The 27,149-nt window shown below is 45.8% G+C and overlaps 1 protein-coding gene across 1 annotated transcript in view; it reads left to right on the top strand.

The window, feature by feature from the left end:
* ARHGEF18 (Rho/Rac guanine nucleotide exchange factor 18) overlaps positions 1 to 27,149 on the top strand; it is a 352,051-nt gene that overhangs the window by 111,807 nt on the left and 213,095 nt on the right. Inside the window, exons 3-7 of the mRNA XM_029614138.1 lie at positions 3,857 to 4,341; positions 17,875 to 18,079; positions 19,311 to 19,425; positions 20,727 to 20,784; positions 23,089 to 23,133. Of these exons, the coding sequence (XP_029469998.1) occupies positions 4,007 to 4,341; positions 17,875 to 18,079; positions 19,311 to 19,425; positions 20,727 to 20,784; positions 23,089 to 23,133 (758 nt within the window). The 5' untranslated portion in view covers positions 3,857 to 4,006. The remainder of the gene's footprint in view (positions 1 to 3,856; positions 4,342 to 17,874; positions 18,080 to 19,310; positions 19,426 to 20,726; positions 20,785 to 23,088; positions 23,134 to 27,149) is intronic.

The raw sequence follows: 27,149 nt of genomic DNA, 5'->3' as shown, positions 1-27,149 counted from the left end.
ATTTTATTGGTGTTTGGGAAATTTTGGATATTCTATTTGTTAACTGGTTTGAAATTTATTCTTTCTATGACTATGATTGTACTATTATGATTGATTTCTTAATTTTATTAATTAATGTTTTATGAAGAATGTTATATGTTTCTGTTTTTCCATTGTTGTTCTGCTTATTGAGGTTGGCTTGTTGTGAGTTCCAGTTCAGTTCTTCTCTGTATGTTTCTATTTATACTTTTTGGTCTCTTTATTCTGTATTTAGTCGTGTGTATTTAGTCGTGAGTGACCGAGGTGAAGTATTCTGCTACCATTAATTCATCTGTAGTGATCTATAGCAGTCTTATTTGTTCTGTTTTCCTAATAGGAAGTGTATTGGTGTTCTAGGGCTTAATGTAATATGTGCAGTGTTGCCTTTTCATAGATAAGGTTGTTAATGTTTGAGTGCTGGCAGTTAGGGTTGTTTTGGTATGGGAGGTTTAATTCCATTTATTCATGGCTTTCTGAGGTCCAAGCCCACACCCAGCACACATTACAAAAAGTCTCATTCCAGAGGAGTCCCAAGTGTCTTTTTTGCACAGTTTTCTGGTTGGCACCACAGCAGTGCATATAAATATAATATGCATGTTGTAAGTGATATTTTTGCCTCAGAAGACTGATTGTTGAATGTGCTTTTTTCATGAAAAATCTTTTATAAAGGCATAATTGAATTGTGTGTGTGTGTGCATCTATAGAGGGTGTGTGTGTTTGTGTGCAAGGCTGTAAGGTTTGCCTAGAGTACCTAATACCCTTCCCTTGACCATGAGTTCCGTTTGGGGGGGTTTGTCAGTTTTTAGAAATATAGATTGCTGGGCTTTTTTTGATGGGCCTGGGACAGAGACTGTATGATGGGTGGGCAGCCGCAGCACAGCAATTGTTCGTACAGGGCAGCAAAAAAGCTAGCACCGGCCCTGATCATAGCATGGCCCATCTAATCCTCATGGGCTTCTTATTAATGAAACAAATCCAGAAAAAGCCCATAAGACGTACAGAGAACAATGGTTTTGTTACGCTTCAGATTTCATAGTCACCACTTCCTAAATTCTGCTTCATCCCATCAGCACTTTTCAATGCATCACGCCCCTTTTATCTGAGTTCTCTCGCTTCTCACTCTGAGAATCTCCTTCCCATCTCTTTGCCTGCCCTCCAGTTTGGGCTGATTGTTTTGTCAAATTCAGCTCTGCTGACAGTGGCCCCGGCATATCCAGTAAAATGTTGATAATGGTTGGGATTTACAGACCTTTGCACTAGGATTGCCAACAAGCTCCAGGTCATAAGGGCTGAGCCATTCCTGGCTTTTCACCCCCCCCCCCCCCCCCTTTCCTTCACCCCATCTGCATCTATGGACTTGTAGTTCCAATTTATCAAAAAAAAAAAAAAAGCAAGAAACTGTAAAGTCCATGGATGCACTGGAGGCAAAACCAGGATTGGCTCAGCCCTGTCCCACATAACCTGGGGCTTGTTGTCTGCTCTTCTTGTTCCACTGAAGTTATACTGCTTGGCAAGAGGTAGGACAGTGCAAGACTGGTTGTTTTGCCACAGGATTTCTCTCTGAAAGTTCTGTTCCACTCCCCGGAGTTTCTGCAACAAACTGCAGTGCGATTCCATGCGGTAGATTCTCTGACCGTTCTGGGCACTAATCATAGCACTTCATAAGGTGACTGATGACTCAGCTATTTTGGGCAATAAATGTGAAAGGAATGAACTTTCAGTGAGAAAACGTGACACTTCTATATTGCACTTTAGTTCCTTTTTTCAGGAAAGCCAACATCATGCCTCTCCTGTCCCCCACCACATTCTTTTTCAGAAAATGGCAAGATACATTGAAGATCATGTTATGTTTGTATTAACATGGGGTAAGTTTCAAGTGTCCTCAGGGCCAGAGCCAGGACTAGGTTCACAGGTGAGGAGAAGGCCAGGCCTCCTGTTAATGTTGGGGGAGTGAGCTGACCAAGAGGTCATCCGAATCCAGAGATGATATATGCCCCTTCTATTTAGCTATGCCCACCGGTATTAAGCATAAGTAAATCAGGGCGTTGGGTAAGGTTGCCAAGATTTTCATGTCAGATGGAGCCAGTTCTAGTTTAACCCAATTCCAGCCCCTCACCTCTAATCTGAAGCACCTCTGGCATCGTGCTGCATCCAAAGAATATGACTGAATTTCTGTAGCTCTGAACTTCTTTTATAGGTCCTCCAGCTGGGTCTTCCTGTGGCGCTGGCTGATGACATCATATCCTGCATGAGTATTTAAGGAAATCCTTGCAACCAGCCAGTGCCTCAGCAACAGTGTGTGTTGCTTCTTCTGATCCTGCCTTCGCTCTCAGTTCCTGTTCCTCTCTGCCTCTCCAGCTCTGTACTTCGCCTTGTCCCCTGTTCCTGTTTTAGGCTTGCCTCCGGACCTAGCCTTGCCTTCCGCCCTAGTTCCTTCCTCCATTCCCTGGCCCTGTCCCTCTTTCCACCTTGCCTATTCCACTTTCTGCCTTGCCTTCTCTTGCTCCCTCTCTCTGCTTTGCTCCTTGCTTTCCTTCAAACTAATTTCTCATGCTTGACCTTTGCGGGTTATCTGACTTTCTCTGAACCTCTGCTTGGTATTCATATCTGCATGAATGTTGCCTATTCTGATTTTTGGCCTGTCCGAGGACACCCTTCACTCATTTGGTCCACACCTAAGACCTGCAGGCCCCTGACCCCAAGGGCTCAACCTGCGGGGAAAGGGGTCGGTAAAGATGAAGTCTAGACATTGTCCTCGAGCATGTCTGCCTACTGATAGCATAGGCCTAGTGGGTTTACCTGCTAGGTTGAGTTAACGATGCCTCTGTTTAAAAGGCTTATTGACCATGACAGCATAAAGATATTGTCCTGCTTTTCCCTTAGGAAAATTGGAATTACAAATCCTTACATTCCCTGGGGTTAGAACCAGGACTGGCTTAACCTGTGCCTGTGACATGAAAATTTTGTGTCTGAAGCGGGATATGTATCGGGGTAGCTCAGGAAGAAGTACCGTGAGCCAGTTGTCAGTCCAGGAGTTGGCAGACGGACCAGAACGTGGAGAGGTGGTAACGATGAATATTGCAAAGGGTGTAATGGTGGAATAAAACCACCAGTTCTTCTCAGTCCTAGGCCAGTCAGTGGGAGATAGTCCAACAGTGGCTGAGTTTATTTGACATAATTCAGACCTACTCATCCAATGGCTTCAGTTTCCATTCCTGGTAACTCTAGAGCAAATAGAGAGCTATCTTCTGAGCAGGAGAAGGAGATCCCAATGTAATCTCAGTTTTTGGGAGAGACTCGCATAGTGGTGGACTAGGGACTAAAAACGCTTACTAAGACTAACCTAGCAACTCCTGGAGCCCTGCTGATTGGGTTCCTGAAGTTCTGTCAGATGCTCCAATTTCCATGGGCAGCAAATTAATTAAAAGTTTTATAACAGGCAACCTCAGGAGAACTTTCGTCCATGGGGGATTTATCGCCTGACATAGTAATGCCCCTTTTAATGTGCCAATGTTATATTACTCCTGGATTCCTTCATGTAAGTTGTTTTTTCTCTCCTCCCGCCTTGGGGGACAGTCAGCTCCACAATAGAGATGGGAGTTGCAGTAGTAAGGTAAAATTATGACCCTGAAATGTGGCTCCTGCATATGACTGACCATAGATCTCCAGGCCTGGTTTTGACCCATTAGATCTACAGATTTGTAGGTGCAGTTTAAGAGGGACAGGATTAGAAGTCCATAGAAGTTCTGGGTCAAAGCCAGGACCTGGAACCATCAGATAACTCCAGCTTAGCCCTCATATTGGCCAGTTCCTTTCTAACCCAGTCTTCCCATGACAGGATGACTCTTCGGTGGATCTGGATGAGCGCATTGCAGATGTGATCAGCAGCAGTGAGGATATTGCTTCTCTTGACCCTTCTCTTCAAGACAGCGAGTATTATAAAGACTTGGGCTTCCTGGATGTGCCTCAAGCCAGCACGTTGCAGGGCATGACAACACAGCTCGTGCCAAACTTTAGTCTGTCAGAAGAGGAGCATGGTGTGAGCTTGGAGAAGGAGAGTGTTGTCATAACACGTCCCTCGTCTTTCTACTGCCCAGTGAATTATGGGAAAGACAACTGTGCTTTACCGCTTAGTGGAAACCTTTCCCCTTGCGGTACTGCGCCTCAGGACAATGGTACCAGCCACGAAGATCTGCATGGCCTGGGAAAAGAGAAAGACATGGACAAAGGAGAGGAGATGTTTCCAATCCTGGTGAGATCCATGTCTAAATCAAGGAGATACAGCTGGGAGAGTGCAGTGTCCCCCACAGAGAACTTGCGCCGGTAAGTTAAGTGTGCAGCAGCAGTCAAAAAAGCATATAAAATGTTAGAACTTATTTGGAAAGAATGAAACTGAGACTACCATAATGTCTCCGAATAGAACCATGGTGCAATCATATGAGTATTCTGTGTTCTGCTTCCCCCATCTAAAAAAAAAAAGAACTAGAAAAGGTGTAGAGAAGGCAACAAAAATTATAAATGGGATAGAAGAGCTTCTCTATGAGGAAAGGCTGAACAGGATAGGGCTCTTCAGCTTGGAAAAGAGACCCTGAGAGGGGATATTATAGAGGTATATAAAATCATGAGTTAGGTGGAAGAAGTAAATAATTGACAGTTATTTACACTTTCAAATAGTATTAGGACTAGGGGACACTTCTTGAAACTAACTTGTAGTAGACTTAAAACATATTTAAGAAAGTATTTTTAAATCAACACACAATTAAACCGTGGAATTGTCACAATTTCACCTGCCATGCAGCCTCACTGTGCCTTGATCCAATCCACTATGACATCTCCCCACCAGCAGAGGCCTCCAGTGAGCTCTGTTCCTAGCTATCCAAGCCATCTCCTCACTGGACACCTGACTCAGCCTGTGAAACAGTTTCTTCTCCACCAGGGGTCCTCAGCTTCACCTCCAGCCTTGCCAAGCTCCTCCTCGCTGCTCAACCACACCCAAACTCCAGCCCCATTTAATCCTGTCTTGCCAGAACCTAGATGCCTCTTTGTTGAATCACCCTTGACTCTCTGATCTGGTTGCTCTTACTTGCTCCATGTCTTGTGGCCTCTGGGCATTTTGTTATGTTTCTCCTTGTCTTGAGGCCTCTCTAGACCTTACCTTGCCTTGTGGCCTCCAGGCATCTGTCTCCTTGTACCTTGCTCTGTGGCCTACCCAGGCCTTACCTCACCTAGTGGCCTCCAGGCCTTATGCTTAGCGGCCAATGGTCCTTCTGTATCACTGCCTTCGGGGATCAGTGTTCTTTGTTCTGTGTTTCCTTGTCTAGTCCTTGTCTGGCCCTGTCCTGGTCTGTTTTATCTAGCCCTGCCCTTGTCTGGTCTCTTCTTTCCCTGCCCAGACCAGTTCCTAGTAGCCATTCCTTACCATGCTATTGCCTTGCTTTGCCCCAGTCTGAATCCAGTTCCAATCTCTGCTCAGTATCCTTCCCAAGCCTGTGTCCTAATCCATTCCCACTCCCTGCTCAGTATCCTGTCCAAGCCTGTGTCTGTATCCAGTCCTAGTCCCTGCTTAGTATACTGTCTAGTCTTTTCCAGCCTGTTTCATTATCCAGTCCTCAACTCCCTGCCTGTTCCAATACCTAGACCTCTGTTTCCAGTCTGTCTCAGCCCACAATGTCCAGCCTGTGTCTGACCTCAGCTCCAGCTTGTTCCTGCTCTGCCTTGTCCAGCTTCTCTCACCTCATCCAGTTTATCCAGCTCCAGCCAAGCCCTACTGGCCCCCAGAACCCAAGAGCTCAACCTGCAGGGGAGGGGGCTGGCTAGGTGGAAGACCAGCCCTTGTCCACCCCTGCAGTCCTATACCTACATGTAGTTGTATATCCCAACCTTATCCAGGCCCTCCATGACAGAAATTTGTTGCTAGAAGATGTAGTCAAGACTAGTAATACAAGTGAGTTTAAAAAAGGCTTGGACAAGTTTCTGGAGGACAGGTCCATTAACAATTATTTCCCAGATGGGCATGAGGATCACTACCTCCTACATCTGGAAATGAGTAACAAGAACTGGTTCTCCCCATTGAGACCCTGTTATAACCGTCGGCTGCGGGCGACCGCGGCCGACCCAACTCACATCATGTATTGCCCTGCTGTCCTCTCCGGGTGAACTCGCGGCTGTGGCTAGCCGCTACCGCCACTTACCTCCTGGCTCTCAAGACTCCTTGTGACGGCAGGGACGCCGGCGACCTCCATGCCAACTCTGGGCCTTCCTAGGCGGGTGCGCGCGCCACTGGGTTGCACTTTAAAGACACTATGGCGAGAACCTCAGGGGCATCCCCATCTGATGACATCACAAGCTGGGGATTCATAAGCACCTCCCTTGACCTATGCTAGCTGACTTGGCAATGAGTTCCTTCGCCTACTGGTGCTTGCTCCTATCTCCTCGGACCCGTGGTTCCTGCTTTGGATCTCAACCTGCATCTCTGGACTCTGGCTTGGGTACCCACTCCTCGGGGGCCTGCTCACACTTCCTGTGGGAGACCTGGTCTCCAGGCTTCCCCGCTCCTCGGGGTAGTCCCTGCGCCTTTCCAGAGGTCCTGCTTGCTGACTTCCCTGCTCCTCGGGGTTGCCTCACAAACTGCCTATCGAGTGAAATAAATGTGACAGAGCGTCTACTCTGGTGTTTCGATCTCCAGGTCGGAACTTAAGCACAAAATCAAAATGGTTGAAAAATAAAGACCATCTGGCCTGTCTGTAATTCAAACATTGTGCGTGGCGGAGATACTCAAGGTTCTTATGATCCGTGAAGACGGTTATTTGATGTTGAGTGCCTTCGAGCCAAGGCCGCCACACTTCGAATGCCAGTTTTATTGCCAGGAGCTCCTTGTCACTGATCCCGTAGTTCTTCTCGGCTGGAGAAAATCTTCGCGAGAAGAATGAACAGGGTCGTAAGGTTTTTGAGTCTTCCACTTGGCTCAACACAGCCCCTACCCCTACATCTGAAGCATCAACTTCAACTATGAAGGGCTTGTTGGGGTCTGGATGCCGCAAGCATGGTTCTGTGAAGAAGACGGTCTTCAATTTCTGGAACGCAAAAATGGCCTCTGCTGACCATTTTGAAGTGCTGGCACCCTTGCGAGTCATTGCCATCAAGGGTACAGTTAAGGAGGAATAGTTCTTAATAAAGCTTCGATAATAGTTGGTAAACCCCAGAAATCTCCTTAAAGCCTTCAGACTGGTAGGTCGGGACCAATTCTTGATACTTTCAAGTTTGTGAGGGTCCATTTGGAAGCCTTCTTTTGACACTATGTAGCCTAGAAAAGGCACAGAGTCTTTATGAAATTCACACTTGGAGAGTTTGGCGAACAGCCGGTGTTCGCGGAGATGGTGGAGTACTTGCTTGACATCTGCAATGTGGGTGTCCAAATCCTGGGAGAATATTAATATGTCATCCAGATAGACCACAATGTTCTTGTACAGCAGGTCCCACAAGATGTCATTCATCATATTTTGAAAAATGGCAGGTGCATTGCACAACCCGAACGGCATTACAAGATACTTGAAGTGGCCATCTCGCGTATTGAAGGCTGTTTTCCATTCATCGCCGCTCCGAATGCGAATGAGGTTGTAGGCCCCCTTAAGGTCAAGCTTTGAAAATATCTTGGCCCCTTGCAGCCTGTCAAACAGCTCCGAGATTAATGGCAAGGGGTAACGGTCTTTGATTGTGATTTCATTCAGACCCCAGTAGTCGATACATGGACGTAGGGTACCATCCTTCTTCCCCACAAAGAAAAAGCCTGCGCCGGCTGGTGATTTAGATGGTTGGATAAAGCCCTTCTGGAGATTTTCCTCAATGTATTCCGACATTGCTTTATTCTCAAGCGCAGAGAGAGGATACACTCGTCCTTTCGGTGGCTCGGTATTGGGCTTCAGTCTTATGGCACAGTCTTAAGGCCTATGTGGAGGAAGAATATCAGCTGCTTCTTTGGAGAACATATCCCCGAAGGATGCGTAGTGGGGCGGCAGTCCTGGCATTGCTGGAGTCATAGGCATGCATATGATAGGAGAGATCTCATATCATATGCAGCCAGGGGTTACCCTGGCTGCACTTGCAGCCAGGGTAACCCAGGGACGACAGGGTGCATAGCCTTTTCCAGTACAAAGAAGGAAATAGATTCCGTATGGAGCGCTCCAGTGCGAAGAGTAACTGGTATGGTTTCGCAAGTTACGTTGCCCGGTAAGGGCTCCCCGTGAATGGAGGATAACAGCAGTGGATCTTTTAATTTTATGAGAGGGATCCTCAAGTATTCCACTAAACATCTGAGAATGAAGTTGCCTCCTGCCCCTAAGTCCACCAAGGCAGGAGTCTGACTCGTAACTGGTCTCTAGGTTAAGGAGACTGGGAGAGAGAGCGGAGGAGAGGACTCGGTAAGGCCTAAGAACAGTCCTCCTGCAGGACTTAGGCCTGTCCGTTTATCGGACAAAATGGAGCATGTAGAGACAAACGGAGCAGGATAATAGACACCAGATGATGGAGTTGCTCCAGTTCCTGGATGCCCCTAAAGTGATCACTTCTATTCCCATTCATCAAGTTCTTCTTGACTTCCTCAAAAAGAACTGGGAAAACCCTGGATCCATTGCCCCAGTCCATAGAAAAGCTGACACTATCTATTTAGTACAGTCAGCCCCCGGCTTTCAAAAATCTCAGCTTGACCACCACTCAGTTGTGGTAGAATCGGCTCAAAAGAAAGCAAAAAGGATGAAGCCTCACTCATCTACCCCTCCTGTTAAGGAACACAAGTTCCTAAACAATATTGGTCGACGAGTGTTCCAAGGGGCCATGCTTATCTCCAGAATTGCTGCTTACCAGCTGTATATGACCCAATACAATAGGGGCATCTTCAAACAGATACAGGACTTCTCTGAAACCCTGCCTGAACAATTCCAAGACCAGCTTCAAATCCTTGTCAACAAGGGGTTTGAGTCAGGAAAGCATGAGATAAGAACAGCTTACGATATCTTTGACACCTCTACTAGAGTGTCTGTAGCTGCCATTTCGGCAAGACAATGGGCCTGGCTCAAATCTTCTGACCTTCGCCCAGAAGTACAAAACAGGCTATCTGACCTACCATGTGTAGGAGACAATCTGTTCGGTGAGCAGATCCAGCAAATGGTGGCTGAATTAAAGGACCATCATGAGACCCTTAAACAGCTCTTATTGATACCTTCCGACTTCCCCTCAAGACAGCTCTTCAGGAAGGACTCTAAGAAGTCATTCTTCCGTCCAAGGAAGCGCTATCCTCCACCAGCATGGTCCCGAACTATGAGGCCTTATCAAAAGCCTCAGCCTCGCCAGGCCCGAAAGCAAAAGCCACAAGCAGCTCCCCAGCTGGGGCCTGCTTCAGGTTTTTGACTTTCACTTGGAGAGCAGCAGCCTGATTCCTCTGCCAAGCATGCCAGTGGGAGGTCGATTGTGCCACTTTCACAACATGTGGCAATCAATCACAACCGACCAATGGGTGCTAGCAATCATTGCTCAGGGTAACCACCTAAACTTTCTTGCTCTTCCACCGAACTCACCACCTCTGCAGGCGTGGGGAGTATCCGACCACTCTGTCCTTCTGGAGCAGGAGGTTTCCCTTCTTCTCCAGTTAAGAGCAATAGAACCCGTACCCCTCTCGCAGCAAGGCCTAGGGTTCTATTCTCTGTACTTTCTGATCCCCAAAAAATCCGGGGGCCTTCGTCCAATTCTGGACCTAAGTGCTCTCAACAAGTACCTCCAGCGGGAAAAGTTCAAGATGGTAACCTTGGGATCGCTTCTACCTCTTCTACAAAGAGGAGACTGGCTCTGCTCTCTGGACCTCCAGGATGCATACACACACATTGCGATGACTCCAACTCATCGCAAGTACCTTAGGTTTTTAGTAGGCCCCAAGCACTATCAATATCGAGTGCTTCCCTTCGGCCTAGCGTCTGCACCATGAGTCTTCACCAAATGCCTCATAGTTGTAGCAGCTTTCCTCAGGAAAGAAGGTGTGCACGTCTACCCCTATCTGGACGACTGGTTAATCAGGGCTCCAACCCCGCAAGCCACTCGGTCGTCCCTCGATTTCACCCTACATACTTTAATTTCTCTAGGATTTCTTGTCAATTACAGGAAATTCTATTTAATCCCATCTCAAAACTTGTCGTTCATTAGGGCAGACTTGGACACCTTACAAGCAAAAGCCTTTCTACCTCGACAACGAGCGCTAACACTCGTGGCTCTCGCTCACCAGTTGCAGTCTCAACATACAGCAACAGCTCGCCAATTCCTCGTCCTGCTAGGACACATGGCATCCTCCGTCCATGTTACACCAATCGCCCGCCTGGCCATGAGACTCATGCATTGGACTCTGAGGTCACAATGGATTCAAGCTGTTCAGCCTCTGTCGACCATTGTCCACATCACCAACTCAATCTGTCTGTCTCTCGCCTGGTGGAAAGATCAGACCAATCTCCTCCAGGGACTGCCTTTTCAAGTGCCAGATCCCCAACTCATTCTTACCACCGACACTTCCAACCTCGGGTGGGGAGCCCATGTGGACAATCTACAGACACAAGGATCTTGGTCTCCACAGGAAGCCAAACATCAAATAAACTTCCTAGAGCTTCGAGCAATGCGATATGCTCTCAGGGCTTTTTAGGAACACCTATCAAATCATGTCATCCTGATTCAGATGGACAACCAGGTGGCCATGTGGTACATCAACAAGCAGGGAGGTACAGGCTCATTCCTCCTGTGTCAGGAAGCTGCGCAGATTTGGGCAGAAGCGCTCTCCCACTCGATGTACCTCAGGGCCACCTACTTGCCAGGAGTGGACAATGTCTTGGCAGACAAACTGAGTCGCGTCTTCCAGCCACACGAGTGGTTTCTCAACCCCTCGGTAGCGACCTCAATCTTTCGCAAATGGGGATACCCCCAGACAGACCTCTTTGCATCCCCTCAGAACCACAAAGTGGACAATTACTGCTCCCTCATTCGGAGTGAGCTCTCTCAGCCCAGAGATGCATTCTCCCTCTCGTGGGCAACCGGTCTGCTCTATGCATTCCCTCCACTTCCTCTTCTTTCGAAGACTCTCGTGAAGCTACGTCAGGACAAGGGAACCATGATCCTGATAGCACCTCACTGGCCACACCAAGTGTGGTTTCCCATACTCCAGGATCTCTTCATCTGCAGGCACATTCCCTTGGGACTGGACCCGCATCTGATCACTCAAAACGAGGATGCCTACGCCATCCCAATCTTCGGTCCTTGTTCCTGACGGCATGGATGTTGAAAGGTTAATCCTTCAACCTGCTTAACCTTTCAGATTCAGTTTCTCGTGTCCTGATTGCTTCACGGAAGCCTTCCACAAGAAAATCTTATTCCTATAAATGGAAAAGGTACACATCATGGTGCACTTCACAGTCCCTTGATCCCTTTTCCTGTCCAATCCCAAGGTTTTTGGACTATCTCTGGCATTTGTCAGAGTCAGGTCTAAAAACCTCTTCCATCAGAATGCATGTCAGTGCGGTAGCCGCCTTCCATAAAGGTGTCGGGGATGTCCCTATATCAGTACAACCCCTCGTAACACGATTTTTAAAGGGCTTGATCCATATCAAGCCACCTTTACATCCTCCGGCCCCTTCTTGGGACCTTAATCTGGTTCTCGTTCGGCTCATGAAAACTCCGTTCGAGCCTCTTCACTCCTGTGACCTAAAATATCTCACATGGAAAGTGATTTTCCTTTTAGCTATCACTTCAGCTTGCAGGGTTAGTGAGTTACAGACCCTAGTTACCTATCCGCCTTACATTAAACTCCTGCAGGACCAGGCGGTACTCCGCACTCACCCTAAGTTTTTACCCAGAGTAGTTTCGGAGTTTCACATTAATCAATCCATCATACTACCTACCTTTTTTCCCAGGCCCCATTCCAATCCAGGGGAACAGGCTCTGCATACCCTTGACTGTAAACGGGCTCTAGCTTTCTAACTAGACTGTACACTTGCCCACAGGAAGAGCACTCAGTTATTCGTCTCTTTCCATCCCAACAAATTAGGGCAACCTGTCGGTAAGCAGACTCTCTCCTCCTGGTTGGCGGACTGCATATCTTTTTGCTATCAGCAAACAGGCATTCCTTTTCAAGACCATTTTAAAGCACACTCTGTGAGGGCCATGGTGACTTCAGTAGCACACCTAAGATAGGTGCCGCTTCCTGACATTTGCAGGGCTGCCACCTGGAGCTCTCTCCATACCTTCACAGCCCACTATTGCTTGGACAAAGCCGGAGGACAAGAGTCCATCTTCGGCCAGTCTGTCCTGCGTAACCTATTTCCAACGTGACGTACCAACACCCTTCCACCTGCCCGGTGGAGTTCAGGATGCCCTCTACCAAATTCCACCCCAGTTTTTGTGCCTGTTGCACGCCTTTGGGTACATTTGGTGCATGATCGGACATCCTCAGCTCGGTACACACCCATATGTGAGGACTACCATCCTGCTTGTCCTGTGAGAAAGCAAATGTTGCTTACCTGTAACAGGTGTTCTCACAGGACAGCAGGATGGTAGTCCTCACGAAACCCGTCCACCGCCCTGCGGTGTTGGGTTCGTAACGTTTTTTTGTTTTATTTTTTCAGCACTGCCTGTAGCTATCAAATAAGACTGAAGGGGGACCCCTGCTGGCTGCAGGGTTAGTGCCTTGCTGGGCATGCCCAGTAGGGGCCAGTCAAAGTTCTGGAAACTTTGATAGAAGTTTTCTGTGATTGGGCTCCATCCTGATGATGACACCCATATGTGAGGACTAACATCCTGCTGTCCAGTGAGAACACTTGTTAAAGGTAAGCAACACTTGCTTTTCTTAGCGTGGTGATTTTCAACCCGGTCCTTGGGACACACCCAGCCAGTGGTTTTCAGAATATCCACAATGAATAGCATAGTATGCCAACCTATCTTATGCAAATTTATTGTGGATACCTTAAATACTTGACTGGATGGGTGTGGCCAGGTTGAGAACCACTTCCTTAGAGAACTCAATAGGGAAATCAGAACTACAAATCCCTGCATGCAGTGGGCTAAAACCAGGACTGGCTCAACCTGTCCTGACAAAATGGAGCCAGCTGGCAAACCTAAACTGACAGGCTACACGGGGGACTTAGGAGGCTCTCTAATATTGGTAGCTATTTAGATCAGGCTCTAATGATAGAATTAACAAGCAGCTGGGTCTTTCTGGCAGGCTGCAAATACAGTAATAACTAGAAATCCTAGCGGAAATGCAGGCGCTCCTGCTGCCTGGGCTGTCTGGCAGGCTGCACAGGGCACCTTGAAAGCCAAATGGTTGGGCAACGACCACACTGCATTGCTAGCTATTTAGATTAGATTACTACAGACCCTTGTGATTAGACATGGGCAACATGGGGCATTGAGAGAACTAAGTGGGGCTTTTGTATGCCTTTCTACCCAGGATGGCAGGGTACCAAGGAGAAAGACAGAAAATGTTTCCTGGAAATCATGCAGTTTAGTTTACTTTATATTTTTTGAATTTAAAAGAGATTCTTTATTATTTCAGAAATGTTCAATTATACAAAATACACTGTATAAAAGTTTAAATTACATTTCAGTTGTAAACATTACTCAATTGTTCTCTACAAAAATTCCTAATCATTATAAATTATACCTCTTTTATATTCATTTTTTAATTGCCATATAAATGAACCATATATATATATATATATATATATATATATATATCCATCCCACTACAAATAATAGAGCCTCTCACCACTTTCAACATTGAGGTAAGGGCAAGTTTTGTTCATTAATTTGATAGATCGCCTTTCCCTTCAGGCATCAAGACAGTTAACACAGCTAAAGTTTGATACATACCGGTAATAGTTTCACCAGGTTCCTAAATTTAGGTCCCTAAAAAGTGGGTGGCTACATGGTTAGAGTTAGGGCGAGGAGCTTAGCGCTGATGTTCAAAACTAGGAACCTAACTTAGGAGTCTAAATCTAGGCAAATGAATAGCAGTCCTGAATTTAGCATGCTAAATGCATGTGAACTATAAACTGAAAACTTAGGGTCCTACGTTCACCTGAACAACAACTAGAAAAACATAATGCAATTAACTGAAAACAAAGCTGGCTACAGATCATTCTTTTGACCTAACTAATAACAGACATTAAAAGAGAAATACAAGAGAAAAGCTAGACCAGCTAATAAATCATAATAAAGATCATAAAATCTGGCATAGGAGATCATAGAAACAGTAAAAATAGATATAATAGATAAAAACCAGACTACAGTTAAAGATAATTTCAAGTTTATGTCAAATTGAACACAAACTTCAAGTATCAAGTCTGACACTACAGATAATACTAATTCTAATTCCCAAAGACTAAAGCAAAAAGCCACACTAATTCATTTCCAGAATCTGAAATTGTTGTTTTTCTGTCGTAGGGCAAGTGGGAATGAGTTCTGCCACACTGGGGCCAGGTTGTAAAAAGTAGAACGACAGGTGATTTCCAGGCTCACTGAAGAGGGGGGACAGGACCATGAGAAGGCCCAGTTGGGATAACCAAAGAGTTTGTGTGGGTTTACAGGGCAGTAATCTGAGAGATACTTGGGGTGCCCTTTGTAAAGACATTAAAACACCAATGTAAGAATCTTAAATTTGATTCTACCTGCAATAGTTTATTAGTTTGCCAGCAGAGTTTGACTATTAGAGAGGTTATGAAATCACTTTTACTGGCTCCACAAACTAATCTTGCTGCAGTATTTTCAGGAAGCTGCAAATGTTTCATGGAGGTGATAGTAAGGCACCCAATATAAAATATTGCAATATTCTAAACAATTTAACACCATCTGAAAGTTTTAACATCTGAAAGTTTTTTCTCTCCAACAAGGGATGTAACTGACTTAACTGCCGAAGACAGAAAAAAGTAGTGTGGGTTAATAAGGTGATTTGATTCTGCATGGAAAGCTCAGAGTCTGTTTGGATTCCCAAGGAGACTACATCCTTAGAGCCGATATTTATTTCTGAAACGGATGACAAGATGGATAACAAACAATCTGAAGATCTAGAGGTCCAGAGTGCCTCTGACTTTTTGAGGACTGAGTCTGTTTATGTAATTTAAGCCAGCCAGATAACTGCATCAAGGAAAAAGTTAAAATAGTTAGGTCATTGGTTAGCAGAGAGCCCACATAAGCCACTAATTGAATACCATCAGTGAAAAATAAAAAGCTAATCTCAAAACACTGAATTAAAGTTGTCAGTGGAGCTAAATAGAGCTTGAACAGGGTGGGGGTCAAGACTGAGCCTTGTGGAACGTCATATTGCAAAGGACGGGTAGCAGAAAGCATGGAGGTCCTAGCTGAGACAAAGGCTATGCACATGTCTAATCAGCCGATAAGGGCATTCTCCACCGCTCTTCCCCCCTCAACACCACCACCACCAACAACCTTAATTTGAATTTTAACTTTCTAAGTAAAGCTGACTCTTTTCTGTGACCCAGTTGAAATTCAGATTGGGGTGGAAGGCATTTGTGTTTTCAAGAAAGTTCTGCACTATCTTTGAAACACAGGGCAACTTGGAGGCGGGCCTGTAATGATTGACAATGGATGGGTACAATTCCTCTTTAACAGGCGATGAAGCGGACCTTCTTTCAATATAAGTGGTAAACAACCGTGTTCCAGGCTATTATTTACCACGTGCAGAGGCACGAAAGGAGAGACCCGTTTCATGATTTCTGATCCATTTTTAAGGTGCTGGATCCAAAAGAGATGAGGAAACGTCTGCACCTGAAGAATTTTGCCAAGCCCCAATACTGATAATTTGATGAATATGGAAAATGTACTTGCAGGTATTAATGGGGGATAGTCAAAGAGATCACTTAGAGTTCGCATAGGACCACTTCTGGGTGAGGGACAGTCAAATTCATTTTGAATATCGAGAATTTCATCATTAAAATGAGAACATTTTTGCCATAAAAGGGCTGTAACCATTCTTAGCGCTAAGGATAATCCTGCCTTTTGCTGGATTTGAAACCAATTTAAAGAGTTGTTTAGGACAATTCTCAGGCCGTCTCAGTTGGTCTGTAGAAGTCTTCACTGCAGCCTTGCAACTAGAAATGCAGTTTTTGTGCAGTTTGAAGGTAGAGTCACTTAAAATTTTCCACCACATTCTTTCAGCATGTCAGACTGGTCTTTTTAGGATGTGAAGACCACGATGATACCAAGGATGGTTGGAGAATGGGTTCACAGAGTAACTGTTAAGAAGCAATAGCTTGCTGAGCGGGGAAGTTATCGTGCCATGCCATGTTTCAGCCTGAGAATCTAGGGAAGAACTTTTAAGATTACCAGGAAAACATGTAAGTCAGCGGGTTAGAGCCTCCATGTTCACAGTTCAGAGGCTCCTAGAAACAATCAGCTGTACAGCCAAGACATGTGGCTAAGTCTATAAACAATGATAAAATAAAGTCAAACAATGAGGTAACACAAGATATTAATAATTGGGCACAAGAATTGGAAATGTTCTCTGTGGAAACAGAGCGTTCTCTCTTACACGAACATAGTCAAGTATATATTAAAAATATAAATCTATATATCATGCAGTCCCCTGTGACAGCCACAACGGATGGGGTGATTGGACTGCATGACATAGGGGGTAATATATTTTCTGAATCATTGCACGGACCTGGCTGGCAGCGAGACCAGAACTTCAGATCCAAAAGGCCAGACTTTCTCGTTCCCTCCTTATAGGGTGTCTGCTAGGATGATCGAAGGCCGCCCGGGATTCTGGCTGAGACTCAGCAGGCAGCAGCTTCAGTTCTCTGAACTATTAATACTAATCCTGCCCTGGGGTTGTGCCTTCTCAGCAGTTTCTGCAAAGTCCCGAGCTTGGACAAAGGAGATGAGAGCCAGGGCGGGTGGCAACAATGTGCATTCTGCTTGTACCACCCTGCCCCTGAGGGACAGAGGCCAAAGGCAGGCTGGGAGGAAGAGAGAAAATGGGAGACTGCTCCTGGCGCCTTACCAGTTTTCTTATGAAATGCTCCTGATTGACAGCTCTAGAAACTAAGATTTTCTGGAGGTAAAAGGTGTTGTTTCGTAAATCATAAACACAAAACAAGGAGAGGGAAAAATATATTCCCAATCAAATATTACGTACGTGATTAAAATTTATGGTGCCATAAAAGCTGATACTGTCTGGGGCCCTTTGTGGGCGGGAGACAGTGGATTGAAATTGATAGGCACTCTGATTCTATGATACCGTTCTCCTTATTATATGAAAATTTTTTTCATAATATTTGATTGGGAATATATTTTTCCCTCTCCTTGTTTTGTGTTTATATATTGGGAGAGGAGTTGGCTTCTGTGCTGTGATTTGTGTTTCATAAATCATTTCATAGCAGATGTGAAAGCCACTGTATTCCTCTCCTCAGCCCTCCTGTCCTAAAGGTTAGAGGCCTTGTGTTTCTGTACCAGTCCCCTAAATCATTCAATCCCAGAAGTGGCAGGCTCTGTATCTCTGCACCCCATCCTCTGGGCCCTCTGGCCCTAGAGGTGATGGGGGGCCTGCATTACTGAGTTAATCCTGTGAGCCAGTCCTGGAGGTGGCAGAAGAAGCTATTTCTTCTATGGGGCAACTAATTACCATTCACCTATTAGAGCTGACAGAGGCATTTAGAAACTCCGAGCAGGTCTGGGATTAAACTCAGCAGTCAGGTCCTCCACCCACGGGGCAGATGCCCGTGTGTCATCACAAAGCACTCGGAGATTTTGGTTGAAAGGGCAAGGGTCATATAAATCCGGTTCTCATCATCCATACCTTTTAATCTCTTTACTAAGGTTAAGCCTGGACACCTCGGAGATGGACAGTGATGTGGAGAAGGACCACGAGCAGCCGCCTGGCATATGCCCCACTCAGTCTTTGAATTTGCCAGCAGGCGGATTTGAAGCTTGGACCGAGGGCGAGAGGACTCAGAGTTTGGGAATAGCCACCGGGAATCTCGATCTGCATCAGGTGGTCACTGGCGCTGACCAGGAGGACAAGGTAACGGCACATTTGAAATGCTCAGCACCTCGCCCGGTGCGGTCCAGCCACATCTTGCCAGAATTATCCTGGCCCATGCAGTCACCGTACGTTTTATGGAGGGCAAATTTCAGAGGTATTTACCCCAGTAGCTTGCCCCGGGGGGAAACTGGGGTGCCTACGGTTGGAAGTACATGGAGGATTTTCACAATGTGTGTGCGTGCAGCCGCACTACAAAGAGGAGGGGTGGGAGAGGAAAACAGCGCGTGCACATCTGATTTTCAAATGTACGTGCGTCGTTTTACAGCAGTAAAGAAGGTGCTTTGCATCTGTGCAGCACACAGGCAATTTTTGAGAGAACAGCTCTGGTAATTTCCCTTTGGAAATCTGTTACAAAAGTACCCGCAGACCTCATAGCTACGTGAGCTATTCAGATTTTCCCCTGTAAGGTATAGGGGCACCTTGCCATAGAAATTGTGGTTCAGATCTGTTAATGGCCCTTATAAGATAAAACCAGAAGCCTCTGAGGCCTGGTAAACTGCACTGCACTAACAATCAAAGCCATACAGTACTGTGCCCAGTTCTGGAGGCCGTACCTCCGAGAGGATATAGGATATAGGCTGGAAGCAGTGCAGGGAGAGGCTACTGAAATAGGGACGCGGGTTAAATCTGCACCCAAAGCCCTATGGGATGAGATTTAAGTGCCTAAATGTGTACCCGAGAGGAGGGAGAGTATGAAAGAGACAAATTATTCAAGGGTATAAAGTTGTTTCCCCCAGTGTGTGTGTGTTGTGTGTACACACATACACAATGGGGGAACCAAACTTTCTGCATGCAGGCAATGTTGGGACCGATTCAGATTAAATCTGATCCACATGGAAACCAGAGTCTTTGAATGCTCCACTTTAAAACAAATCAGAGAAGACCACTTTTGAATCTTTTTGACCTGCTTTGGATGCGGGTATTGGCAGATTCCCACATCTATTTGAGGCATGCCAGGATTAACATCTTTGAATACGGCAAAAGAGTTTGAACTGTGAGTCCGCAAGCAAACCTGACTCGCAATCTGGAGTTAGAGAAGAAAAAAATCTGAGTGGTGTTAGATCATCATTGAAGCCAATTTTGACTATCTAAACTGCAGTGAAATATTCCTAAATCTGACCTTGTATACTGTATATTACAATATGTGGGTGCCTGTGTGTTTTTGTTTCCATGGAGTCTTGATTTTTTTTTTTTCTTTTGCTGTTAATAGGAGTGTGACAGCAGTGGAAAAAGGCTGCGATCAAAGTCAGTCCCTTCAACACTGAATAAAATTTCCACAGACACAATCTCCCAGTCGCTGGCATCCTCGTGCCCTGTGGCTGAAGGTGTGTGCACATTTGCATTTTTAATGCAGAATTCATCAAGTATTCGAATTTCTTCTGTCTGTTTGTCTTTCTTTGCTGTAGTTTCTGTGTTCCTGTCCTTGAAGTCAGTGGCTTGAAGGATCCTAGGCCATGTGATTTCACAGGAGGAAATCTTGCCCAACCAGCTTGATTGAATCCTGAGGGAAGGAGGTTTGCAGTAGGTGTGGGCTGTCGGGATAACACTTTTCCACACAGAAGATCAGTGAGCAAGTTAAGCTGTCTGGAAGAGTTAAGAAATATTATAAACTGGTTAAGAAGTTAGTTGAGCAACAGGACTTGGAGAGTGGTGGTTACTGGATGCAATCTCATGAGGGGAAAAGGACCACTAGGATGGAACAAGGATCAATGCAGGACCCAGACCGCTTTGACGTTGGTGTAGGGAATAGATGGGATGAGTCAGAAGGGAAAATTATGCCTGTTTGCAGATCATATAGAAATTTACACATGCCGGGGAGACAGGAGGGTGGTGGTAGATAAGACGAGAGGAGTTTAAGAAATTAAAAGAACGATCAAAGGTATGGCAACTATGCTTTAACCACCAAAAATGCAAAAATCATGTATTTGGGATGCAGAAATCCAAGGGCCAAATGTCTTTCTGGCGGTGAAAACCAGCAGATACCAAACAAGAAACAAACCTGAAGGTTTCGCCTCTGATGATCTCACAGTAGGCAGCTGAGTGGCAAAGCGATTGGGAAATGTACTAGTATACCTGAGTGCATAAAGAGAGGTGTCACTGGTAGAAAGAGGGAAGTGATGCTGCCTCTCCACACATCTTCAGGGCTACGTTTGCTTGTGGAGGTCACATCTACAAAGGTGGATCACCAAACTGGACTGCAGTCATGCTATATAAATGCGACGTAATTGTACAGCTAAAGATATATTTTCTAGAAGAAAGTTACAAGCACGGAGTTTTGGGAGGCGGGAGGGAGAAATCGGAAGATGAGGTGACAGCACAGCAGGCAGTCCCAAATGGACAGATGGGGTGGACATTATCTGCCAACATTTTCTCTGTTGACTTGTTTTCGCACCCACATCTGTGGTATGTCGCCTGAAACTTCGCACGAAAGGACCTGATGGTCTCGTGGGTCGCTTCTTCAGAAGTTTCGGCAGCAGTATGGGAGGTAGATGTCCTTAGCATGTTTTTCATAGTATTAACGTATTTCATGTGCGACCGAAGGCAGCAATGAATAGAAAGATGCATGCAGGTGTTCTGTAAATGTCTGACCTTTTCACATATATTTTATCTTTTTGTTTTTCAATAGGACTTGAGCCTCCTGCACTGGTAAAAGTTGAAAGGGATCACGTGGAACCAAACCACATGTAAGTAGAATCTTCACGTTCAAGAATGCTGTCTGCAGATGTCCTTTTAAAAAGATTGATCACATGAGGGATCGTGTGCTAGTGTGTTGCCACCTGTTTCATTTAGCCTTCTATTTCCTTTCACTTTTCCAAACCTTCGGTCTGAAAATCTGAACGGGTTAAAGGGAGCTTTTGTGCCAGGCTGCGATCGGTAACACTGATTTACAGCTGGGGTACAGGAACTGAGATATGCAAATCGAAGCAACGCCTGATCAGCAAGATGGCTCGATTTGCATATCACTAATTTCCAGTTCCTCCCATCGGTGTCCTTTTAACTGCTGAGGCTGGATTTGCGTGGGCCACAACGCCACCTGGTGGGAACCTTAAAAATGCAGGTCTCCTTCCTCAGTCTGTCCCGCCCTTCTCCCCGCTGGAGCTGCGTTTACAGAATTCATATGAGATTTTTTTTAGAGCATAAATACAATTTTTGTACTAATATTAGCAGTAGAATCCTGGGAAATTTAGACTGGCCGACTCCTGCTTATTGACAATTTACATGATTTTTCAAAATTATAATTTACTACATTTTAGTTTTAACAGTTTTTTATTGTTTGCAAAATAAAACTTACAACAATAGGTACTGCATGTACACAGTTACTCTTATGTGCACATGCAGCCAATTCAGCAAAAATATGAGAAATGGTTTCTAAAACAATGTCAGTTGCCTCTCTGGATCCACACCCCCCCCCCCCTTATACCGTCCCCCCCCTTTCCTCCCTCCCTACACACAGAGAAGATCTGTTTATGGATCAGTAAATCTCGCACTGTGTTACCAAACAACAGAATACTTGACTAAAACAGCAGCTTCAACCATTCAATATCAAACTCCTGGACTGGTGCGGTAGAGATTGAATATAAGAGTCCCAAATTTGCAGAAAGTTACTACGGTGTCTTGGGGAAGTCCGGGAAATCATGCAGTCTATCTGTAACATCATGCAAGTGATTGCGCCACTCCCAAAAGGAAGACGGGACTGAGTTCTTCCGATGAATCAGTATTCATTTCTTTCCCACATAGCAGACTTTCCTACAAAACAAGCGGGGCCCAATACCTCGGACCAACAAGGGAGGAAAACTATCAAACAACACCAATAGTGGCGACGGAGTTACAGTTACATCCAACAATTCCGCTAGGTAGTGTACAACTCTACCCCAGTAATGCGTGATCAATGGCCATCCCCAAATAATACATTTTTAAATTGGAAAAACTGGTTTAGTTTGAATCAGTGCAATAAATATTATCATTATTATTATTTTTTTAAATTCCAGCCACATTCTGCCAGGGAACAAGCTGTCATCATAACATAGAAACATAGAAATGACGGCAGAAGAAGACCAAACGGCCCATCCAGTCTGCCCAGCAAGCTTTTGCACTTTTTTTTTTCTCATACTTATCTGTTACTCTTGGCCTCCATCAGCAACTCCCTGGTTCCAGTTTCCCTCCACCCCCGACATCGATGTAGAGAGCAGCGCTGGAGCTGCATCCAAGCGAAGCATCCAGCTCAATTGGTCAGGGGTAGCAACTGCTGCAATAAGCAAGTTACTCCCACGCTTATTTGTTTACCCAGCCTGTGCCATTCAGTCCTTGTTGGTTGTTGACTGAATATAATTCCTCTTTTCTTTACTCCCCCTGTCGTTGAAGCAGTGTGTTGCGCTGGATATGTATTCCCAGTGAAGTATCCAGCTTAATTGATTCAGGGTAGTAACCGCTGTAACAAGCAAGCTACTCCCATAATTATTTGTTTGCCCAGACTACGTAATTCATTCCTTGTTGGTTGGTGCCTGATTATAAATCCTCTTTTCCTCTCCCCCCCCCCCTGCCATTGAATCAGAGAGCTATGCTGGATATGCATTGAAAGTGAAGTATCAGACTTATTTGGTTTGGGGTAGTAACCGCCGCAACAAGCAAGGTACTCCCTGGTTTTTTTGTGAATGCAAATCCTATTTTCAGTTCTTTTATAATATATATTAGTACGGCGCCATCTGAAAGCCAAAGTCATTCTTGCAGCGTGTCTGTGGTGGACACCGGCTCGCTCGCTGGGATCCCAATCGGCAGTCATGGCTGAGGGGACCTGGGAAATGAGCCCATCATCACCCCCATCGAGACAGTCCTTTCAGAACAGCGTTCAGGTGTTTTCACCAAGCAGTGGGGGAGGGGGAGGGGGAAGCGGCCTGTCCGCCAGTCTCCCACACTGTATTACCATACCTATCTAAAGGGCCAATGGTCAATGACATTAGAATTGTTTTTTTTTAATTATTCTTTCACAGATTAATAGTCCAGCAAGTACTCCAGGAATTAAAGCAATATCATGGGTAAGTCCTTTTTGTTTTTCATGGGAAGGCAAACAGTAAAACAAGCATATGTTTCCTTTTAGGAATTTCAAAGCCCTCCCTCAGGAGCAGATGGGAGGGGGGAAGAGGAGTGGGTTTAAAAGGGGCTTTGCGGGGAATGGATGCCCACTGGGGGATTTCTGTACTGGATCTGGCAGTTACCGCCCAAGAAGGACGAAATGCAGAGCCTGGGCAGGTGTTCCTTACTGCACTCCTAGCCGTCAGCAGCTCGGCTGGGGAGAGAACGTGTCTGAGGGGTCCTGCAGTGAATAAAGCAGGGAGTGTTGCAAGGATCTCGGTGCTCTTGCTGGTATTATCTGGTGCCGGATTCTGGCAGCTGCATTGGCCCTACAGAAAAGGGAACCTTTGATTGGATGAATGTAAGAATTATCCAAAGAGGATAATTCCCCCTTTTCTAGATGTGGCATCTGTATCTTCTGGGAGGGTCTTATTCAAGAAATCTCTTGGGAAGAACCTAGGAGAAAAAAAACAAAAAACAAGAATTAGGTGTAGGAAGAAAGTACGAGGGAAATGCAGTTTAAACTGGAAAAGAAGTGTACATTTTAGAAAACAAGGTAGCATAGGAGAGGCATTGTATGCATGCATTATAAGCATCTCGAGGTCAATATTCAAAGCACGTTCAGCACTATTTAGCCGGATAAGCGGGTCTTATGCGGCTAAGTAGCCGCTGCTAAATATGTGCCCACACGCAGCGGCCGCTGCTTAGCCGTATAAGTCCCGCTTATATGGCTAAAGTGTTAGCCACATACGACGTAGGCATGTAATGGGCAGATTGGAGCAGAGCAAGTTAGCCGTACAACTTATGCGGCTAACGTCCAGTATTCGGACTTAGCCGCATAAGTTGCACAGCTAAGCTAGACTTGCCGTAGAGCAGGTCTAAACTTAGCCGGTAAGACTTATGTGGGTAAGCACTCAGTTATCCATGTACATTCAATGGCATAGCCATTCCGCTGAATATACCGTATTTTCCGGCGTATAAAATGACTTTTTAACCCCTGAAAATCTTCTCGAAAGTCAGGGGTCGACTTATACGCCGGGTATCGTCTTATAGGGCAGCTCTTCTCAACTGTGTGTCGCGTGCTCCCGGTCGCTCCCGGTCTCTCCCGCTGCTCTTCCTTCCCTGCTGTCGTTGCCGCTGGGCTATCAGCACGTTCAAGCCCAGCGGGAACGGCAGCGGTGCAAAAAAAAAAAAAAAGCTGTGGCATCCGTGGCTGGCCTTTTCTTCTTCCCGCGCCTGCATTCCCGCCCCCCCCCCCCCCCCGGACCCGGAACAGGAAGTGATACGCGGTGCGCAGGAAGAAGAAAGGCCGTGCCACGTGATAAAGTAGCAGCGGCCGCTGCAGCATCGGCCCCCGAGCAATTGAAGCAGCTGATAATACGGAAAGGAGACAGCAGCAGGAGCCTCCCGCGGCCGATGGGATTCTTCTTTCTTGGCCTGCGGGGGCTGGAGAAAGAGGCTGCTGCAGCTACCATTTGTGCTCGGGGGGGGGGGGGGGGGGCGGGGGAGGGGACAGGAAGTGAGTGAGAGAGAGAGAAGCAGCCAGCCAGCCAGCCAGCCTATGTGTAAGTGAGAGAATGTATTTGATTGAGAGCATGTCTGTGATTGAGAGAAACTGGTCAGAGAGCTCATGTGTGTGTATATGTGAGAGACAATGAAAGTGACTGCTCAGAGAGATGACTGATGTATATGTGAGTGTGAGAGAGAGAGAGAGAAAAAGCATGGAAGTGAGAAATCTGGGTATGTGAGAAAGCATGGGAGTAAGAAGCCTGATTATGTGAGAGAGAGCATGGAAGTGGGAGGGCTGTGTGTGTGTGCATGCATGAGAGAGAGACTGGTTGATAAGGTGACTGTGTGTGTGAGAGAAAGAGACTGGTGTGTGAATGTGAGAGAAAGAATGTGATTCAGGGAATGAGAAGCCTGTGCACGTGGAGAGTGAGCATGGAAATGAGAGAGAGACTGGTGTGTGTGTGTGTGTGTGTGTGTGTGAGACAGAGAAAGTGATTATGAGAGTGAGAAGCCTGGGTATGTACGGTAAGCAGAACACGGGAGTGGGAAGCCTGTGTGTGTGTATGGCATGAGAGAAACTGTTCAGGAAGGTGTCTGGTGAGTGTGTCAAAGACTGTTTGGGAAATGATTGGTGTGTGAGAGACAGAAACTGGTCATGGGGGCATGACTGGTATGGTGTGTGTGTGAGAGAGACATGGGCCCTAAGGAAGAGGACCATGAGTATAGAGCTTAGCCACTACTGCTGCTTCTGGTGTGTGCTACGGCCTGCATGGAAGAGGAGTAGGAGAGCTGCTGGAGGGGGTAAGGAAAGGTGGCTTTTTAAGTTTATTTTTCTTGATTGACTGCCATTTTAAATATTTAATATTATGTGATGTGTCTGCTATTTTGAAATATTTTATTGGTGTTTGGAGAATGTTTAATAGTTTTTATGAGTTTTTAATTGTTGGATGTTATTCTGTTCATAGCTGTTTTGAAACATTTATTCTGCTTATTAGTATAGTTTTACAATTATTTCTGTGTGGGGATCTATAGCTGCTTGCTAGTTCTGTTTTCCTAATAAGAGGTGTATTGGTTTTTAGGGCCTGATTTAATATTTGTAGTGTTGCCTTTTCATAGATAGGGTTGCTCCTGTTTGAGTGTAAAATTATTTTTTTTCTTAAAAATATGTATAAAAAAGGGGGGGTCGTCTTATACGCCCAGTCGTCTTATATGCCGGAAAATACGGTACATCGGAACTAAGCTGGATAGGTTCTAACCGGCTAACTGGGTCATCCATCAAGCCATGTTAGAGCTCAAACACTCGTTAAATGGGGTCTATCATGCGATAAAGTGCTACTAACGCGTGATGCTTATCGCAACGTGCATTAGTATTTAAATATGTTAATGAGTATGCAAAATCAAGAAAATTATACAAACGAGGGACTCCTACCGCATTTCTCGGTAAAATATTGCATGCTAATGCTGGATTTAACGTGGGAAGTAACAACACCTTCTTTATTTGTGGCGGGGGGGGAAAAAGGTTTTATCGGGCCATAGTGGCCATTATCGCGGGATGGCGGCAATTATCGCGTGCAATAAAATGAGGCCTTCTTTTTGACACACCTACACAGCCCTGGTGAGCCAATAAAAACACCTTTTGTTTCCTGCCCTGTCTTCCTAAAGCCAGGATGTTAGGTAGAAGTGTGCTAGCAGTGGGATATCGGATGCCTCAGGATGCTCAACAACAAGAACAGAGAAGGGAAGAGAAGTTCAAATGCCTCCTCCCCAATAAAGTTGTGATTCTTCAAGACTTCTCGCTGGATGTGCAAAAACAGCGACAGGCGTATGGCACTGTTAAGCGGGAACTGCAGCGTCTTAGTATCCGTTATGCCGGGATCCATCCAGCTAAGCCGAGGGTAACGGTAAACAATCACACTTCGTGGTGCCAGCCTGGGGCAGGGGCTGAAAAGCTTCTCCAGCGTGTTCAGCGTGAAGCCCCTGAGAGAGCCGCTTTCTCCAACTCGCGAGGCTCAGACTTTAATGGCGGGAATGGCCATTGAGTTAGAGGGGCTATAGAGGAAGTCTCTGGATGACTGGAAAGTACTAGGTAGGCCTTTCACCGTTGTTTTTGGTGGTTGGCTTGGACATTATTTCCTAGTACTATTTCTATTTTTATTTTTTCTCAGCATGGGGTGCTATCACTAATTTTGATAGTCTTTTTTCACTGTTGTCGCTGCCGTGTGTTTGCTGGAGCGCAGCCACAGCCGATTCCTGACTCTGTTACAAATTGCTTTCGGTGCGCTTCCCAGTGGCGTATTATTTTCTTTTTGATCTGGGGACACCTGGGACTCTCTTTATCTTATTGGGACCGTACATTGATTGCCAAGTCCATGGACCCGGCAAAGACTTCAGCTCTTCAAGCCATTCCTGGTATGGCACAAAGGATCCTAGAGCAACAGAAGACCCTGGATTCCCTCGCCTCAGCAGTAGA

Source organism: Rhinatrema bivittatum, chromosome 8 (assembly GCF_901001135.1).
Source record: "Rhinatrema bivittatum chromosome 8, aRhiBiv1.1, whole genome shotgun sequence".
Classification (NCBI taxonomy): domain Eukaryota; kingdom Metazoa; phylum Chordata; class Amphibia; order Gymnophiona; family Rhinatrematidae; genus Rhinatrema; species Rhinatrema bivittatum.
This window is presented reverse-complemented; position numbering and strand designations above follow the sequence as displayed.